This window comes from Rhinopithecus roxellana, chromosome 15, assembly GCF_007565055.1.
Source record: "Rhinopithecus roxellana isolate Shanxi Qingling chromosome 15, ASM756505v1, whole genome shotgun sequence".
Lineage (NCBI taxonomy): Eukaryota > Metazoa > Chordata > Mammalia > Primates > Cercopithecidae > Rhinopithecus > Rhinopithecus roxellana.
In genome coordinates, this window is record NC_044563.1 from 94485779 (window position 1) to 94505439 (window position 19661).

General features: G+C 37.8%; 1 protein-coding gene across 5 annotated transcripts in view; it reads right to left on the reverse strand.

The window, feature by feature from the left end:
* Positions 1-18668, reverse strand: part of COPB1 (coatomer protein complex subunit beta 1) — a 54287-nt gene extending 35619 nt beyond the window's left edge. For 3 of the 5 annotated variants that reach the window (XM_010388381.2, XM_010388380.2, XM_010388379.2), the window contains exons 1-8: positions 18501-18668; positions 17632-17779; positions 13020-13249; positions 12444-12613; positions 8712-8826; positions 6622-6714; positions 4503-4640; positions 1167-1286 (exon numbers count right to left, since the gene is read on the reverse strand). In XM_010388381.2, coding sequence (XP_010386683.1) covers positions 1167-1286; positions 4503-4640; positions 6622-6714; positions 8712-8826; positions 12444-12613; positions 13020-13249; positions 17632-17722 — 957 coding nt within the window. In that variant the 5' untranslated portion in view covers positions 17723-17779; positions 18501-18668. Of the gene's footprint in view, positions 1-1166; positions 1287-4502; positions 4641-6621; positions 6715-8711; positions 8827-12443; positions 12614-13019; positions 13250-13355; positions 13545-17631; positions 17780-18500 lie in introns of all 5 variants that reach the window. The other 2 variants (XM_010388383.2, XM_010388382.2) reach the window with 2 other exon arrangements.
* Between the last annotated feature and the right edge of the window lie 993 nt (positions 18669-19661).

Here is a 19661-nt window from a genome sequence, read left to right on the forward strand (position 1 = left end):
CAACCTCTGCCTCCTGGGTTCAAGCAATTCTCCTGTCTCAGCCTCCCGAGTAGCTGGGACTACAGTCGCACACCACCACATCCGGCTAATTTTTGTATTTTTTAATGGATACAGGGTTTCACCATATTGGTCAGAGTGGTCTCGAACTCCTGACCTCAGGTGATCCACCCACCTCAGCCTCCCAAAGTGTTGCGATCATAGGCATGAGCCGCTGCACCCGGCCCACATTTGCTCTTTACTGCTAATCATTTTAGTGTATCTCTCTCAAGGGTAAGGATAATTTCTTATATAACCACATTATAATTACCAGAGAATTTAACATTGATCAATACTATTAACTAATATACACACCATATTCATATTTCTCAATCTGTCCCAATAATGTCCTTCATAAAAATTTGTTGTTGCTGTTGTTCTGATCCAAGATCAGACTGCATTTACCTGTCATGGGGTTTTATTTTTATAACCATTATTATTCTCATGGATTAAACAAATATGGTGATAATTTTCTAGAATCAGATCAACTTTTATTCTCAATCAATTGGTATAAGAATTTTCCATGAAATGTAAATTATATTCAAATTAAAATGAGTATGTCACTCTTTCTAAGAATAGTCAATACAGTACAAACCAAAAAGATAAAAAAGATAATATCGAGTTATTTTAGAAAAAAAATTTTTTTTTTGAGACAGAGTCTCACTCTGTTGCCCAGGCTGGAGTGCAGTGGCGCAATCTCAGCTCACTACAACCTCTGCCTCCTGGGTTCAAGTGATTCTCCTGCCCTCAGCCTCCCAAGTAGTTGGGATCACAGGTGCACTTTACCACGCCCAGCTAATTTTTGTATTTTTAGTACAGACTGGGTTTTATCATGTTGGCCAGGCTGGTCTCAAACTCCTGACCTCAGATGATCTGCCCACCTCTGCCTCCCAAAGTGCTGGGATTACAGGCATGAGCCACCATGCCCAGCCATTTGACAAATTTTTTTTTTATGGTAAAGATAATACCCCAAAAGTCTATGATGACTCAATAATTAACACTTTAGCTGATCAAAATATAAACCGCTCAGTTTTCAAGCATTTAGGTTAACCAAGATGGGCAAAGCTTTAGAATGACCTAAATTTGAAAAATACTTCATTTAGGATCTCTCTCTTTCAGATAACACTTACCTGTAATACTCGTTCATGAGCAGGATGCTCTTTTAATTCTATCAAGCGATCCAAAACTATGAGTTTTACATTGTTGTCGCTCTCCTTAATAATTAAATCAATGTAACACTGAGCAGCGGCCTATATAAAAAAAGAAATACATTTTAAGAAGTTATTCATCTATCATAAACATAAAATCTGAAAATAAGCATGCGCGTGAGTGTGCGCACGCGCGCATATACACACACACACTCCCATGAAGGCACAATACACTCATTAATTAATCCCTGTACTAGAGTTTATATATTATACATTTTGTTCTGAGGAATGGGTTCCTCTAGTCCCTTGTTATTTTTCAAACTTATAGAAGATTAGAGGCATTACAAATTAAAAGGATGAAAAAAAGCTGCTACAGGTAGAAATACTAACAGCCAAAAATTAAGGATTGAAACTAAGGAACAAGCCAGAAAAAAGCAGGAAAAGAATCCCAAGAAGTACATCTATTAAGCATATTTCAGTTTAGAGGCAAAGTCTAACTCACCTGCATTGCAGTACAGAAACAACAAGAATATAAAGATCACCCAGAGTTGTTAAAATATTTTAGTATTTATAATAATTATTAAGACAAAAAATGTGTATTTTAGAATGATAGAATAAAATATCCATACTGATATAAAGAAAGAAGGAAGGAAAAGAAGGGAGGGAGGGAAGAGAAAGAACAGCCCTTCCTTGCACAAGAATTTCATTAATAAATATTGAATGAGAGAAACAGAAAACCACCATTAGAATATCATAGCAATAATGTTGTAAGAAAATCCACTGATGGATGCTGAAATAAGTAGGTGTGAATTTGAGGAACAACAGTGTATTTGCATAGTTTCAAAGTATCTCCCCCCTACAACATTTACTGATTATACTAGAAATCATAAAACTGGAAGATCTGGCAGACAGCACCTTCACTGATCAAGGTTAACATCATCAGTAATAAGATATATAGAAATTATGTACTCCTTGATAAGATACACTGAGAAGGACACATCACTTCTATGATATTCTTTCCAAAAATGTACAACCTCAATCTGAGAAAACAGACAAACCCAAGTTGAGGGATATTTTACAAACAAACCAGTCAGTCTTCTTCAAATGCGTCAAGGTCACGAAAAATAATAAATGACTAAGAACTAGCACAGACTGGAGGAAACTATGATATGACCACTAAATGCAATATGAGATCCTAGATTAGATCCTGAACAAAAAACGGACATTAGTGGGAAAACTGATGAAATATAAATAAAGCCTGTAGTTTGGTTAACAATACTGTTCTAATGTTAATTCTGTAGTTTTAACAATTATACAATGATTATAGAAGATGTGAACATATGAGAAAGGTTTGGTGAAGAATATATAAGAACTATGTCCTGGTCGGGTGTGGTGGCTCACGCCTGTAATCCCAGCACTTTGGGAGGTCGAGGTGGGTGGATCACAAGGTCAGGAGATCAAGACCATTGTGGCCAACATGGTGAAACCCTGTCTCTACTGAAAATACAAAAATTAGCTGGGTGTGGTGGCGTGCGCCTGTAGTCCCAGCTACTCAGGAGGCTGAGGCAGGAGAACCACTTGAACCTGGGAGGCGGAGGTTGCAGTGAGCCAAGATCATGCCCCTACACTTTAGCCTGAGCAACAGAGTGAGACTCCATCTCAAACACAAACAAAAAAACCAAAAAAAAAAGAACTTTGTACTATGTTCGCAATATTTCTGTAAGTTTAAAATTATTTCAAAACAAAAAATAAAAAAAAATTTCAAGTTTTGGAGGGTAAAGCAGTAAATTCTCTAATTTAAACAATTTGGCTTTTAGAACAGCTCATTCTCTGAATAGATTAGGGGTTGCTGATGTAGTCTTGATAGACTAAATTAGAGAAAGGGAGAAAGGTAATACTCTATTATTGAAAACACTCACTAAAACTTCAAATCTACATGTAACATTTTTCTTTTAATTTTTATTTCCTTAGAGACAGGGTCTCACTCTTTCACCTAGGCTGGAGTAATCACAGCTCACTGCAGTCTTGAACTCCTGGGCTTAAGCTATCCTCATGCCTCAGTCTTCAGAATAGCTGGGACTATAAGCACACACCACCATGCCCAGCTAATTCATATTATTTTTTGTCTTGCTCTGTTGCCTAGGCTGGAGTACAGTGGCACCACCATAGCTCACTGCAACCTCGAACTCCTGGCCTCAAACAATCATCCCACCTTGGCCTCCCAAAGTACTAAGTCTCCAGGCATGCACCACCACACCTAGCACCAGCTAATTAAAAAAAAAAAAAAATGTTCTGAACAGATAGGGTCTCTCTCTGTTGCCCAGGCCGGTCTCAAACTCCTGGTTTTAAGCAATCCTCCCAGCTTGGCCTCCCAAAGTGCTGGGATTTTAGGTGTTAGCCTCTGTGCCCAGCCACACACATAATTTTTGACTCTCCAAAACTTAACTACTAATAACCTACTGTTGGCCAGAAGCCTTACCAATAACACAGTTGATTAAAACATGTTTTGTGGTCAGGCGTAGTGGCTCACGCCTATAATCCCAGCATTTTGGTAGGCTGGGGTAGGCGGATCACTTGAGGTCTAGAGTTCGAGATCAGCCTGGCCAACATGGTGAAACTCCATCTCTACTAAAAATACAAAAAATAAGATGGGCATAGTGGTGGGCACCTGTAATCCCAGCTACTCGGGAAGCTGAGGAAAGAGAATTGCTTAAACCCAGGAGGTGGAGGTTGCAGTGAGCCAAAATTGCCCCACTCCAGCCTGGGTGACAAAGCAATACCCTGTCTCATACAAAACAAAACAAAAACAAATAAACATTTCATATGTTAAATGTATTATATATTCTTACAATCAAGTAAGCTAGAAAAAAGAAAATGTTAAGAAAAGTGTATGGAAAATATTTACTACTCATTAAGAGGAAGTAGATCATCATAAAGGTCTTCATTCCCAACCTCTTTACACTGAATAGGCTGAGGAGGAGGAGGAGGAGGAGGAGGAGGAAGAGGAATTGGTCTTGCTGTCTCAGGAGTAGCAGAAGTGGAAAAAAAGTCCACGTATAAGTTGACCTGCGCAGTTTGAACCTGTGTTGTCAGAGGTTAATTGTACTGTCATTCTCTGTCTGTATCTATATACATGTGTATGAAAGCAGGAAGGAAGAAGGAAGGATGAACAATGTAAGGCATCAAATAGTTTTACAAAATTTGTAGTTGTTCTCTCTGTGCCATGTAACCACACAGTGAACTGCAATGTCACTAAATCATGAGTGCTAAGACAGAAAATCAATCACCTAACCTGGCCTCAAAAGAAATACACAGTACCTTGATTGCAGTTGGTGCACTAGAGAGTGTCACTAATGTCCCAGCAGCTTCATATTTTACAGCAGGGCTGGATGACTGTAGTAAGTTATAGATGCAGCGAATAAAACGAGCTCTTTCTGATGGATTAGCATGACAGACCTGGAAAAGAAAACATTAAGACTTCAATTGATTTCAGGAACGCTTGTTTTCAAATGGAGTTTTTTCATGAACGTCAGCTTATGGTATGCTAGTTTTCTCAATATGAAAGCTAAGAACAGTCTTATGAGGACATATGAAAATGTCAGCCAAAATGGGATGAGACACTATGACACAACAATGGTAATTTCAGAAAGAAGTAAGAGGCCAACAAAAACATAGATAAGAAATGGCTTTACTAGATAGGATGGTGTGAACAAAGTAATTTTTATAGCTATGCATTCATTTATTCATCCCATCATAATTTGTATTTTTACTGTTTCGTAACAGGTTTTCTGATGGCTTAAAACATGTGTATGTTATACACAAGTGAAAGAGAAAAAGAAAATGTAAAGTAACAAAAGTAAAGACACATTAACCCAGTACACTAATATGGGTACTGTCACAGGATATTAAATTTAGTCCTACATTTTTATTCTGGATGCCAAAGAGAAACATGACGGATGATATAAATCTCAATAGCTAATAAAAGGAAAATACCAGTTTTTCAAGCAAGAAAGATAACACATTTTTCCCAAGTACTACTACTTATTATTTGAAACTATATTTAACTTTGGAGAGAAAACTACAAATTTCTATCCCATTCTAAACGCATCCTGATACCTTTACTTGCATAGCAAATATCTCTTATTTTTTCTCTTTTGAAGTCAGTATTCATATTAGATTTTCCTAAAATATATATAGTCAAATCTCTATTACATGGACATGACTTAAAAGCTATTCCCTTTTACTAAAACATGGACCCTACTAAACAAGTCATTAGATAGCAGGGAACTGCTAATTTTGAGAACCTCAGTGGCATCCTAATACACATGAATTAAAAAGAACTATAGGCTGGGCATGGTGGCTCACGCCTGTAATCCCAGCACTTTGGGAGGCTGAAGTGGGCAGATCACGAAGTCAGGGGTTTGCGACCAGCCTGGCCAACATGGTGAAACCCCATCTCTACTAAAAATACAAAAATTAGCCCAGCACGGTGACATGCACCTGTAATTCCAGCTACTTAGGAGGCTGAGACAGGAGAATCGCTTGAGCCCAGGAGGTAGAGGCAACAGAGAGCCACGATCGCGCCACTGCACTCCAGGCTGTGCAACAGAGCGAGACTCCACCAAAAAACACAAAAAACGAAAACAAAAACTGTATATTTACAGTCTTGGTTTCATTTTAAACTTCCATTCCAAACTACTGGTACCTTGTGTTAAGAGGAGCCCCTTCCCCCAGAAGCAACGACAGCTATAATCAGTTAGTAGTATCTACTACAGATGTTTTGACCATACTACTGTATTTAATAAAGTCATCTGGACCTACATTTTGTTGGCCTCTAATGGTATCAATAGCAAAGTTGGATCTTACTGTACCTTTTATCAGAACATTAAGATGTAATAAACTCTTTCAAAGGATATATCACATTAAAGTATTGCCAATATAGTACTTCATTTAAAAATCCAAAATTCTTAGCTGGTTTTAGATTTCCTGTCAATGGCCTACAATGTCATATTTCATGCATTTAAATTTTTTCTATTCTCTTTTACAAACAGGGAACATAAAAGGTATTTAAGACTTTTTTGTTTGATTTTAGTAGTCTGATACATGCTCAAGAAAATCTTGAATTTTATCCTAAAGCTTAATTCATAATCTATTCAGTGACTGGGAAGTTCACAATGATTTATGTGAGCTACACTGGCTCAAGCCATGAATTTTTATCAGAATCTTTACGGAAGTTTGAAAGGATATAAGCAAGTATTCTACTTGGAAAACACAATAAACCAAAAGTAAAAGAAAAAAAGGCTTTACTAGGATATGCTATAAAATATTTATACTATTAAAATATATTATCCTAGCAATTATTATCCCAGAAAGAAACTATTTAACCCTGTCTTAAACTGCTGAGTTTATTTTACCCATCATAGATTATCATTCTTACCTTATAAATCAGTTCAACAATAACCAACTGCAGAATGTCTCCAAATGTTTGAACTTGATCAATACAAGTACTTAAGTAATCCAAAGCTCGATCCTAAAAAAATAAGAATATATTTATCGTCCTCCACCTCATTCAATAGAAGAATTTAATGCATCTTAAAAAACATTACAACTCAATATAAAACAAATGAGGAGATCAGGGCAAAGAGATATTAACTGGGAACAAAAATCAAGAATAAAGTTAACATATATAAGACATAAAGTTAAATATATTTTCTGGAAATGAGGCACAAACCTAGGGTCTGATTTTCTAGCAGCTAAACCAAAGAGGGAAAAACTACGTGTTATGGGATTCAGGGTATCCATACAATCAAAACCAGCTGCTTAGGTATGTAGTTATTCCTATTACTGAGACCTAAAAGAAAAATCTCCTATGTGTTCTCATATATTGGACACTGTAATATAAAGAACTACAATACTGAAAACATCTCTCCAGTAAAAGTATCAATAAATTTTATTGAACTATTTCTGATTATGTCCCTTAATGTAGGTTAACAGCATAATGCCAAAAGCATTGGTCAGTAAAACCAATTACACAAGAGGACAAAACACTGTGGCTCATATAAACAGCTTTCTCATAATCTTGTTTAGGAAGATAAAATGACAATATTGAATACTGCTTCACATGCCCACTAACATTGCTACTATCAAAAAAAAATAGTAACAAGTGTTGGCAAGAATGTGGAGAAGCTGGAACCCCTGTGCACTACCAGTGGAATGTAAAATGGTAGAGCAGCTGTGGAAAACAGTATGGCAGCTTCTAAAAAAATTAAAAACAGAAGTGCTATATATTCAGTAATTCCACTTCTGGGTATATACCCAAAAGAACAGAAAGCAAAGTCTCAAACAGATACGTTTACATCTACGTTCACAATAGCATTATTCCTAATAGCCAAAAGGTTGAAGCAACCCAAGCGTCCACCAATGGATGAACAGGTAAACCCAATGTGGCATATATTTACAATCGGGTATTACTTAGCCTTAAAAACGAAAGAAATTCCAACACATACTGCAACATAAATGAACCCTGAAGACATTATGCTAAGTAAAATAAGCCAGTTACAAAAGGACAAATATTGTATGATTCCACTTATATGGACTACTTAGAGTAGTCAAAATCACAGAGACAGCAAGTAGAATGGTGGTTGCCAGGGACTGGGAGGAAGTGGTAATAAGGATTTTTTTTTGATGGGTACAGAGTTTCAGTTTTGCAAGATAAAAAAAGTTATGAGGATGGAAGGTAGTGATGGTACTACATTATAAATGTATTTAAAATCATGGAACACTTAAAAATGGTTAAGGTGATAATTTTTGTTATGTGTACGTTACCACAATTTTAAATAATTAGGGGACAATCCATTAAAGGAAGATCTGGGGGAAAAAAGTAACAGTATCTAGATTTCAGAGGAATGGAAGGCCTCCATATTTTTCAGTCTTCATGCATATTATTTCCCATATTTTGATGATAAATACTGGCTAGAAAATTTCAAGATTAGATGGCATCAAGGTGTACAGAGTAATTGCTAACCAAAAGTAGATCCATATACTTTAACCACCAGCACAGCAGGATGCAGAGTTGGCACCCACGTATGAAAGTTGAAGAACCTAAAAGGACACACATCTACACTGAAGGCCACTCTATTTCCACAGGCATGGCTAAGGATGTACCTATGCAAAGCTACTATTTTTCTCTACAAAACAATTTTAGATCTATACCAACATAAGAAAGAACAGGTCATCAAAGCCCCAAAATAGAACACAGCCATAATAATTTCAATTTTAAAAAACTGTAAGGTGGCTGTTCTAAAATGCCTCTTCAATGTTTAATTGAAAAAAAGAATGTATATGTATGCAATATTTTAGAGAAGGGTTAAAAAAAATGTATTTTTCTACAAGCCTAAAATTATCAAAATACACAAACCACATGAACTAGAAACAAAATTACTGACTAAAAACATGATTAAGCCTATGTAATACTTTTAATTCTCACTTAAATACAGTAATGAAAGTATTTTTTAAAAAGTACTTCACCTGATCTGCATGAATTAGCATCATAAATGCATTCCTTTTGCAACTTGCATCCTTCTCATTCACCAGAAAATCATGTATCAGTTCAGGAGCATCAGGTATAAGATGTTCAAAATTTCTTTAAATAAAACAGATATCCATATTTAATAAAAACCTACTTTACTATTTTAATAACTCTCTGGACAATACCAAAATTAAATTTAATCAAACTTTACAACATAAATTATTCTTTTGCTTTTTTTTTTTTTTGAGACAAAGTCTTACTCTGTTGCCTGGGCTGGAGTGCAGTGGTGCGATCTCAGCTCACTGCTGCCTCCACCTCCAGGGTTCAAGCGATTCTCCTGCCTCAGCCTCCCGAGTAGCTGGGATTATACGGTGCCCACCACTATGCCCAGCTAATTTTTTGTATTTTTATTAGAGATGGGGTTTCACCATGTTGGCCAGGCTGGTCTTGAACTCCTGACCTCATGATTTGCCCACCTTAGCCTCCCAAAGTGCTGGGATTACAGGTGTGAGCCACCGTGCCCAACCATTTCATTTGCTTTTTAAAACTTTTTTTTTTTGCCGGGCGCAGTGGCTCAAGCCTGTAATCCCAGCACTTTGGGAGGCCGAGACGGGCGGATCACGAGGTCAGGAGATCGAGACCATCCTGGCTAACACGGTGAAACCCCGTCTCTACTAAAAAATACAAAAAAATTAGCCGGGCGAGGTGGCGGGCGCCTGCAGTCCCAGCTACTCGAGAGGCTGAGGCAGGAGAATGGCGTGAACCCGGGAGGCGGAGCTTGCAGTGAGCTGAGATCCGGCCACAGCACTCCAGCCTGGGCGGCAGAGCGAGACTCCGTCTCAAAAAAAAAAAAAAAAAAAGAAAACTTTTTTTTTTTTTGAGACGGAGTCTCGCTCTTTTGCCCAGGCTGGAGTGCTGTGGCGTGATCTCAGCTCAGTGCAACCTCTACCTCCCAGGTCAAGTGATTCTCCTGCCTCAGCCTCCTGAGTATCTGAGACTACAGGCACGCACCACCATGCCAGGCGAATTTTTGTATTTTTTTAGTAGAGACGGCATTTTGCCATGTTGGCCAGGCTTGTCTCATACTCCTGACCTCAAGTGATCCACCCGCCTCAGCTTCCCAAAGTGCTGGGATTACAGACATGAGCCACCATGCCTGGCCTGCATTTTGAAACTTCAAATCAATTAGAACTGGGAGAAGGAAACACAAAGTTACACCTTCATCTATTAAGTTATCAAATTATACGTTTTCTAGTTCAATACAGAAAAAGCTGATTTATTCAACATGCCATCTGTTAACTAGTGTCTCTAATAACTGTTGTGCATACATTTTAAGCATATGAATATATTAAGAATTACATTAAGAGGAAGAAAATAGTACCTTGGATTTTATTAGTTGTGCACTATTTACTTACTGACTTGACTCTTCTTTTGGAAATTTACAAATATTAGTACACAGAAGAGTGAACACTAGCTTAATAAAATGCATCACCTTGCTTCAACAATTATTAATTCATAGCTAGTTTTGTTTCATCTATATCCTTGCCAAATTTCCCTCTTGCCTTATTATTTTGAAGCAAATCACAGGCAACAGGCAATGCATCCTTTCTTCTGTAAATATATTGGTAGATTTCTCTAAAATCGAGGACTCTTGTAAAACTAATTATTCATCATCATATCTCACAAATTTGAACAAATTTGTTCAAATTTCCAACAGTCTTATAAATGGCCTAATTTTTCTATATGCACTATAGTTTAAATTCTGAAATTTGTGTAGTCTGTATGGTAACATTAAAGGAACTCACCTACATTATTAATACTATTTTTGAGACGGAGTTTTGCTCTTGTTGCCCAGGCTAGAGTGCAATGGTGCGATCCTGGCTCACCGCAACCTCTGCCTCCCAGGTTTGAGCAATTCTCCTGCCTCAGCCTCCCGAGTAGCTGGGATTAAAGGTATGTGCCACCATGCCCGGCTAATTTTGTATTTTTAGTAGAGACGGGGGTTTTCCATGTTAGTCAGGCTGGTCTCGAACTCCCAACCTCAGATGATCGGCCCTCCTTGGCCTCCCAAAGTGCTGGGATTACAGGCATCAGCCGCCACACCTGGCTCACCTACATTATTAACCAGAATACCACTTTCCTTAATGGGTAAAATCTAATAGTAAGATAACTATGAAATTGTATCTTAACCAACAAATCTACTAAAGTACAAAGATGCTTATAAACATTACATTGTAGTGCTTAATGAACTGATACCTGTGACTGTAAAAACTGAGCATTCTAGCTTCATCTAACTGATTCCTTGAATTGGTTTAAAAATTCAAAATCTCAGCCAGGTGTGGTAGCCCATGCCTACAATCCCAGCACTTTGGGAGGCCAAGGCGGGTGGATCATTTGAGGTCAGGAGTTCGAGACCAGCCTGGACAACATGGTGAAACCCTGTCTCTACTAAAAATACAAAAATTGGCTGAGCATGGTGGTGGGTGCCTGTAATCCCAGCTACTTGGGAGGCTGAAGCAGAAGAATCACTTGAACCCAGGAGGTGGAGGTTGTTGTGAGCTGAGATCGCGCCACTGTGCTCCAGCCTGGGCAACAAGAGTGATACTCCATCTCAAAACAAAACAAAAACAAACAAAATTTCAAAATCTTCAGCTTTCTAAGAATTAGAATCAGTTATAACTGTAGCCCTTCTCATTTAAAAAGTTCCTTCCTGGCCGGGCGCGGTGGCTCAAGCCTGTAATCCCAGCACTTTGGGAGGCCGAGACGGGCGGATCACGAGGTCAGGAGATCGAGACCATCCTGGCTAATACGGTGAAACCCTGTCTCTACTTAAAAATACAAAAAACTAGCCGGGCGACGAGGCGGGCGCCTGTAGTCCCAGCTACTTGGGAGGCTGAGGCAGGAGAATGGCGTAAACCCGGGAGGCGGAGCTCGCAGTGAGCTGAGATCCGGCCACTGCACTCCAGCCTGGGTGGCAGAGCAAGACTCCGTCTCAAAAAAAAAAAAAAAAAAAAAAAAAAAAAGTTCCTTCCTCAAAGCTTCTGACAGTAAAATGAAAAGACCGACATTCCACAAAAAGAATTCTAAAACAAGGTCCAAAGTTAAAAGCTAAGCAAGTGAACATATAAAGTGGCTTGGAGTAATATGGTTGAGAATGATAGGCACTGTCATAAAATGTAAAGTATATAACTTATTTAAAGGGGGTTATTGTTATCCAAGTTCAGCAGAATGTTGTTATGTGGAAGCTAGGGCCAGCGCTGCCAGATCTTTCGACTTTTCAATGTTCATAATAAAATATACAGTGCTGGCCATACAAAACATAGCTCCGGCTGGGCGCGGTGGCTCAAGCCTGTAATCCCAGTACTTTGGGAGGCTGAGACGGGCGGATCACGAGGTGAGGAGATTGAGACCATCCTGGCTAACACGGTGAAACCCTGCCTCTACTAAAAAATACAAAAAACTAGCTGGACGAGGTGGTGAGCGCCTGTAGTCCCACCTACACAGGAGGCTGAGGCAGAAGAATGACGTAAACCTGGGAGGCGGAGCTTGCAGTGAGCTGAGATCCGGCCACTGCACTCCAGCCCCAGCGACAGAGCAAGACTCCGTCTCAAAAAAAAAAAAAAAAAAAAGCTCCAAGCTATATTCAGTCTGCAAGCAACCATTTTGGAACCATTAGTCTAAAAGACTAAACAGTCTTCACAAAATGAAGCTGAAGCAGTATCTTTATTTACCTATAGATGGTATAGATGGCCAAAACAGCATTTCTTCTAACATAGCTGTGTCGATGCTCCAAACACGCACGAATAGCTGGCATTAAAGGTTCTAGCAATTCTGCTTCTTTCAATTTGCAAAGAAAACGAAGAGTAGATCCTCGAATAAATTCATTAGGATGCTGAAGATCCTGATATAAAAATTAAAATATGAAATGCTGAGTTTCAGCTTTTTACAAAAAGAAAATTTTAATGCAAAACTTTCCAATGGAAAAAATATACATTTGAGAAAAAAGACCTAGATTACCAGACAATTTCCATCATATTCTTGTTGACTGAAGCAATTTTTACCTATCTCATCAATGTCTTATATGTGTCACTGTTTTTTAATTAATATATACACATAAAATGTATAGAAAATGTCTGAAAAGAGTGACAATAAAACTTTTTACAATAACTCTTTACAACTTTAATTCCAAATCTCTACAATTTACATCTTATCAAAGACTCAATTTTAACAATTAAAACAAAGTCCATTCTACCAATTTTACATCTAAATTCAAAGCAATATTCAGACAAAATTAAGATGTGGTTTACCTTTCTATATGCATCACATACAAGGATCATCTCGTGTAAAAGTCTCCCATCTGGAGTTGTTTTAGGAACAATTTCCCAAAATACCAGAAGTAATTTCTTGATAGTGTGATCCTGAAGAGGTAGCACAAAACGAATGATGGTCATCAGAAGTCCAGGAAGCTTTTCACCATTCAGAATCATAATGATTACTTTCTTCAATGCTTCAGTCTTTGACTTTACATCTCCTTTTTCTGAATCACAAATTAAAAAAAAAAAAAAAAAAAGCACAATTATTTCAAAAGAAAACTCATCACATAAATTTAAAAGCAATTAACAAAATAAAATGTATCTTCTTACTTCAGTATCAGCAATGGTAATAAAAGTATAAACCCAAGTGACAAGCGTTCTTCACCTGGTTCTCCACCAAACAAGTTGTCTTTGCTCAAGTCATTTATCTCTGGAAATCAGACTCTTCATATACAATATGAAGGCACTGGATTAGATTTCTGGTTCCCAGCCAACTGAGTTAATGCAGACTCCATGAATCTACAGTCATACCAAGTAAACATGTGCTTCAAAACACATATAGCTATTTTTCAAAATGTAAACACATGTTATTAATGGCTTCTGAATTCAAAACAGCTTTTAGCTATTTGTGTGCATTTTAGCAAAGTTAAAACTACTATTAAGGGAGAATAAATATGTAATTTTTTTAACATTAGAAAGAGAAACGTCATACTCAAAAAGGCGGAAAACTAAAATAGTGCATTATTTCTAAAATCTCATCATAGTTCTACAGGCTGTAAAACTTTAGAATCTTTCTTATCATCTGGAAAACTGGGAGGTAATTCAAATGTTCTAGATTAGTAGTCATCATTTAGAATTAAGGATGACACATTTAAGATAAAATGCTAGTTTACTGTTATTTAGCCTAAAAACTCTGCAATATAAAGTATTTTGTGCAAAACTACCTATAATTTCACACCATTATCATTGCATACTGAAGAATTTATAGTACTAAAAATCTTCTGGATGCAAAATTCAAAGGCAGAGAAGTATGTAGTAGCACACTGCTACTACAACTGTTTAGATCATCAAAATAAATGAATTATCTTGGGAAGGGGAGAAGAAAGAGTGATCACAAGTCTTCAATAATCTCAGGACCATTATGAGAAAAAGAACTACAACTAATGGGTAGTAGTTACCGGGAACCAGATTTGGGCCTAAATATGAGAAATAAATTTATAATGATTAGAGTTAAGCAACTATTAAATGAAGAGTTCTGAGGGTCAGATGAGGTGGCTCATCTGGCCCACAGAACTCTTCATTTAATAGCCACTTAAACTTTTTGTATTTTTACTAGAGATGTGGTTTCACCATGTTGGCCACACTGGTCTCGAAATCCTGACATCAAGTGATCCACCTGCCTCAGCTTCCCAAAGTGCTGGGATAACAGGCATGAGCCACCGTGCCCAGTCTCAACTCTTCTTAATGGCAAAAATATACATTAAACTGCAGAGTACGTATTTATTTATTGGTTGGAGGAAGGTAGTTAAGGCAGCTTCAATTAAGACTAGGGCATCGTTCCAACTAGGGGCAAATTTTGTTCTTTACCTTCCTACCTATAACCTTAAGTATCCTGAGGATCTAATAATGAAAAATTTTAAATTTTGAGGGGGAAAAAACACTAATGAGTGTATTCACTATTTTGCATTCAAGTATCCCACATGAATATGGAAACGGAAATATATGTGGCTTATGCATATAATGGTATCATTTTAAATGTCATAAAAGTGGGTTTCTTTTCCCCTCTCTAAAAATAGACCTCTATAGAAACCTAAAATCAGGAGGTATTCCATTACTGCTGATTAAGAAGTGAGATTAGGCAAGTAAAACATTAAGTTTCTTTTCAAACTGCAAACTATCTTCTAAAAGACACTTTCTATATTTGAAGCATAATTCTCACTCTGCTCTGTTTAAACAATATTTATCAGTTTAAGTTATATTTATTTTTAGCAGTTCAATTAAACAAGAATCATAACTTTGGAAAGTGTATTAATTATAAATTTTTTTTTCTTGACAGAATCACTCACAAAGCGGAGACAAAGTATACATTTTTAAAATTCAGAAATATGATAAATTCAGTAAAGTTTGAGGACACAAAACCAACATACAAAAATAAGTAGCATTTCTATATGCCAATAGTGAACAATCTGAAAAAGAAATTTAAAAAACAATTTAATCCCATTTACAATACCCACACATAAAATTAGATACCTAGGAATTAATTTAGCCAAAGAAATGAAAGAGTTCTACAATGAAAACTACAAATACTGATGAAAGAAGTTGAAGAGGACATCAACAAATGGAAAGATCTTCCATGATCATGGATTAGAAGAATCAATATTGCTAAAATGTCCATACCACCCAAAACAATCTAGATTCAATAAAATTCCTATCAAAATACCAATGACATTCTTCATAGAACTAGAAAAAACAATCCTAAAATTTATATGGAACCACAAAAGACCCAGAACAGCTAAAGCTATCCTGAGCAAAAAGAACAAAACTGAAGGAATCACATTATTTGACATCAAGTTATCCTACATAGCTATAGTAACCAAAACAGCATGGTACTGGCATAAAAACACACACAGACCGATGGGAAATAATAGAGAACCCAGAAACAAATCCATACACCTACAGTGAACTCATTTTGACAAAGGTGCCAAGAACATACATTGGGGAAAAGACAGTCCCTTCAATAGTGGTGCTTGGAAAACTATATGCAGAAGAATGAAACTTGTCCCCTATCTCTTAAATTATACAAAAATAAAATCAAAATGGATTAAAGGCTTAAATCTAAGACTTTAAACTATGAAACTACTACGAGAAAACATTGGGAAAAATCTCCAGGTAACTGGTCTGGCCAAAAATGTCTTCAGTAATACCCCACAGGCACAGGCAACCAAAGCAAAAACGGACAAACGGGATCATGTCAAGTTAAAAAGCTTTCGCACAGCAAAGGAAACAATCGACATACGTGATGAGACAACCCACAGAATGGGAGAAAATATGTGCAGACTGCCCATCTAATAAAGGATTAACAACCAGAATATGTAAGGAGCTCAAAAAACTCTATAGGAAAAAATCTCATATTCTGATTTAAAAATGGGCAAAAGATTTGAACAGACATTTCAGAAACACATACAAATGGCAAATAGGCATATGAAAAGGTGCTCAATGTCACTGATCATAAGAGAAATGCACATCAAAACTACAATGAGATATCATCTCACCCCAGTTAAAATGGCTTTTATCCAAAAGACAAGCAATAACAAATGCTGGTGAAGATGTGGAGAAAAGGGAACCCTTGTACACTGTTGGTAGGAATGTAAACTAGTACAACCACTATGGAGAACAGTTTGGAGGGTCCTCAAAAAACTAAAAACAGAGCTACCATAGGATTCAGCAATCTGACTGCTGGGTATATATCCAAAAGAAAGGAAATGAGTACATCAAAGAGATATCTGCACTCCTATGTTTGTTGCAGCACTGTTTACAACAGTCAAAACTTGAAAGCAACCTGTGTCCACCAACAGATAAATCAATAAAGAAAATGTGGTACATATACACAATGGAGTACTATTCAGCCATAAAAAAGAATGAGATCCTGCCATTTGCAACAACATGGATGGTACTGGAGGTCATTACGTTACGTGAAATAAGTCAGGCACAGAAAGACAAACTTCACATGTTCTCACTTATTTGTGGAAGCTAAAAATCAAACAAACTCATGGAGATAGAGTAAAAGGATGGTTATCAGAGGTGGGAAGGGTAGTGGGAGGAAAGTGGAGATGGCTAGTGAGTACAAAAAAAAGAAAAAATGAGTTAGACCCAATATTTGATAGCACACGGGGTAACTACAGTCAATAATAATTTAATTGTACATTTAAAAATAACTAAAAGTGTAACTGGTTTGTCACACAAAAGATAAATGCTTGAAGGGATGGATACTCCATTTTTCCATGATGTGATTATTATGCATTGCATGCCTTTATCAAAGCATTTCATGTACCCCATAAATATATACATCTACTGTATACCCACAAAAATTAAACATTAAAAAAATAAAATTCACAAATATAGTTGTTTTCTTGTTTGCAAAAATGCTTAAAAAATGAAAAGTTAAACTTTTCTGGAAAATACATGTTTATTCCAGTGTTGATCTAATTGTCTGGGTGGGTAACCCAAAGAACAAAGTTCTTTTGGTTTTACAAGCTAAGTAACATGAAGTTAAGTGCACAATAAAGATATTCCAATACACATCCTCAATCTGCTGCCTAGAGAATATCAGCTACATTAAGTATAATATATTGAACTCCACAAAAATTATGACATTTTGAGGAATATCTAAACTATTAAAATTTCTTTAGGTTTACTGAGATGTTCTATTTCAAACAACCAATATTTAAAGAAGTTTGCATTTTTAATAGAAGGTCTATTGAAGAGATCCTAGAAACACTTTAGACAAAAATTAAGCATTTCTAATTATAAAGGAATATGAAATATGAGTTTTTTATTTTCGTCTTTTCTTTTTTCATTTCATTCTCAAAATAATATCAAAGTTTACCTAGATCATTTTTTAAGCTAATTTCAGATGGTGGTTCTGAATCCATTGGCACGTTAATTAACGTGTAGCACACGTTCTCAGCTGCCGTCATGGTTTCTGGTTATATTATAATTAATCCTTGATACAAGATTTAAGGATGCCAGAAAATCTAGAAAAATAAACACAGGTACATGATTACAAACCGCCCCCCCCCCCCCAAAAAAACAACAACAACAAAAAACCACAAACCAGTATCTATAGTGACATTTTAAAGTATTAGAAAGGACAGGTCAATCTATATCGTGTTCCCATAAAAATAAATTCTAGTAAAAACCACACTGTCAGCTCCCGCATAAGGTATATTATCTATCACTCCCTCCTTCGCATGCCGGTCCAGTGTTTGAGAATGCTGTACAGCCGAAGGAAGGCCCACAGAACAGTGCCAGTCCCCCAGCCAAACCCTACAATGTTATGGAACATACAGTTTTTAACACAACACACAATCTGCATGCTCAAGTTAGGAGACCTTGTGCCTGAATACTCCGCCAAAACCCCAAAGCGCTTTATCGCGGTCCTTGGTGGGTTCCGACTACATGTCCGCGGGTCCCTTAATCAGCGCGCTGCACCCCCACCTCGCCCCACCCGCTTCCTCCTCCCCTTCCCCCAGCAAAGCAGGCCTGGGCCGGAAAGGGTAAGCCTCCGGGTCTTGGGAGGGAAAGACCCCTGACCAATACAGAGGGCGGGATGGAGCGTCCGAACCGGAGCTTCCTAGCCCCCCGCCCCTACTCCCACTCCGTCCCCTCTGCCAGGCCCAGACGCAAGCGGCCTAGTCAATCCCTTTCCGCATCTTCCAGCTAGAGAGCCAGTTCTTCCGACTCTGCCCGACCCACCACTCCTCCGGGACTGGGGGACTTGTGGCCCAACTACCAGGCTCTGAGGGGTAGTGGTTTGGGGCAGCCGTGGATCCGTCTACTCCGGCTCCAACCCGCAGCAGCGGCTGCGGCTCCAGAGTCCTTGGCTGACGTGGAAGGGGGTGGGTTAACGACCAAAGCCACAGCCACCTAGCATCTACGGCGACTCAGAGAGGACATGCCTTCTTTGTGCAGCGCTTGCGCGCTGCAAGTATATCCTATTTTCTTACTCTTCTCTCGTCCAGGGTTGGATTAGGCCGCAGAGCAAGGAAACCACGTATTTTCTAGTTTTCCCTGAAAGCCAAGCGCTGAGTTAAGCACTATGCTCATTTAAACTCTGACTGGAAATCGTTCCTTCTTCCAGGAACAGTCAAGGGGAGGAAGTGCTTGGAGAGAGGGAAACTTTTGCGGGGCTGTATTCCTGTGAAAAACAGCTCTGGACTCGAAAGTGGAAACCCAGGAATCCTTTTTCTTGCTCACCCCTTAATAAACTGGGAAAGTAACTAATACTATTGGGAAACTAATTCAGTTATTTTATTAATGGTCTCTAGATTAAAATCCATTTCAGTTCTTAACATCGCTTGTAGTTTGAATCTGCCTCTCTGCAGGTAGGGCTCGAGTTATTTGAAAATCCAAAGCCACATTGGTATACTTTCTTTTTATTTAATAATGCCCTCTTTCCGTGATCCTTCCTGAGCACCCAGTAGATTAGAAAAAATTTTTATGCATAAAGGAAGATAGTCACTGTTATAAAGGATTTTACGTATCTCCAAAGACCTAATTGTTACAGCTGCAATCAGCCACAGTACTTTCGGTTTTGTCCATTTGAAGTTCCATAGCACGCCCCACCCCTACCCCTCCCTCTTCCTCCAAAAAGGTTTTATGGCCATAATAACAAAATATTTTAAAGCTTAAGCAAAATATTGTGAATAAAAAGAGATCTGACGGCAACTGCCCTAATTAACAGGTTCATCTCAGAAGATGGAACACCAATAGTACCTCATTTATGTAGGATCTAGCTCTTTTGAGATTTCTCTTTTTAGAACCATCAAGCAAACTACAAATTCTTTGAGCACCCAAAATGTATTACAAAAGCCATGTGTTGACAGCACTTTAAGAGTGCCCCCTCTGATTCTGTGC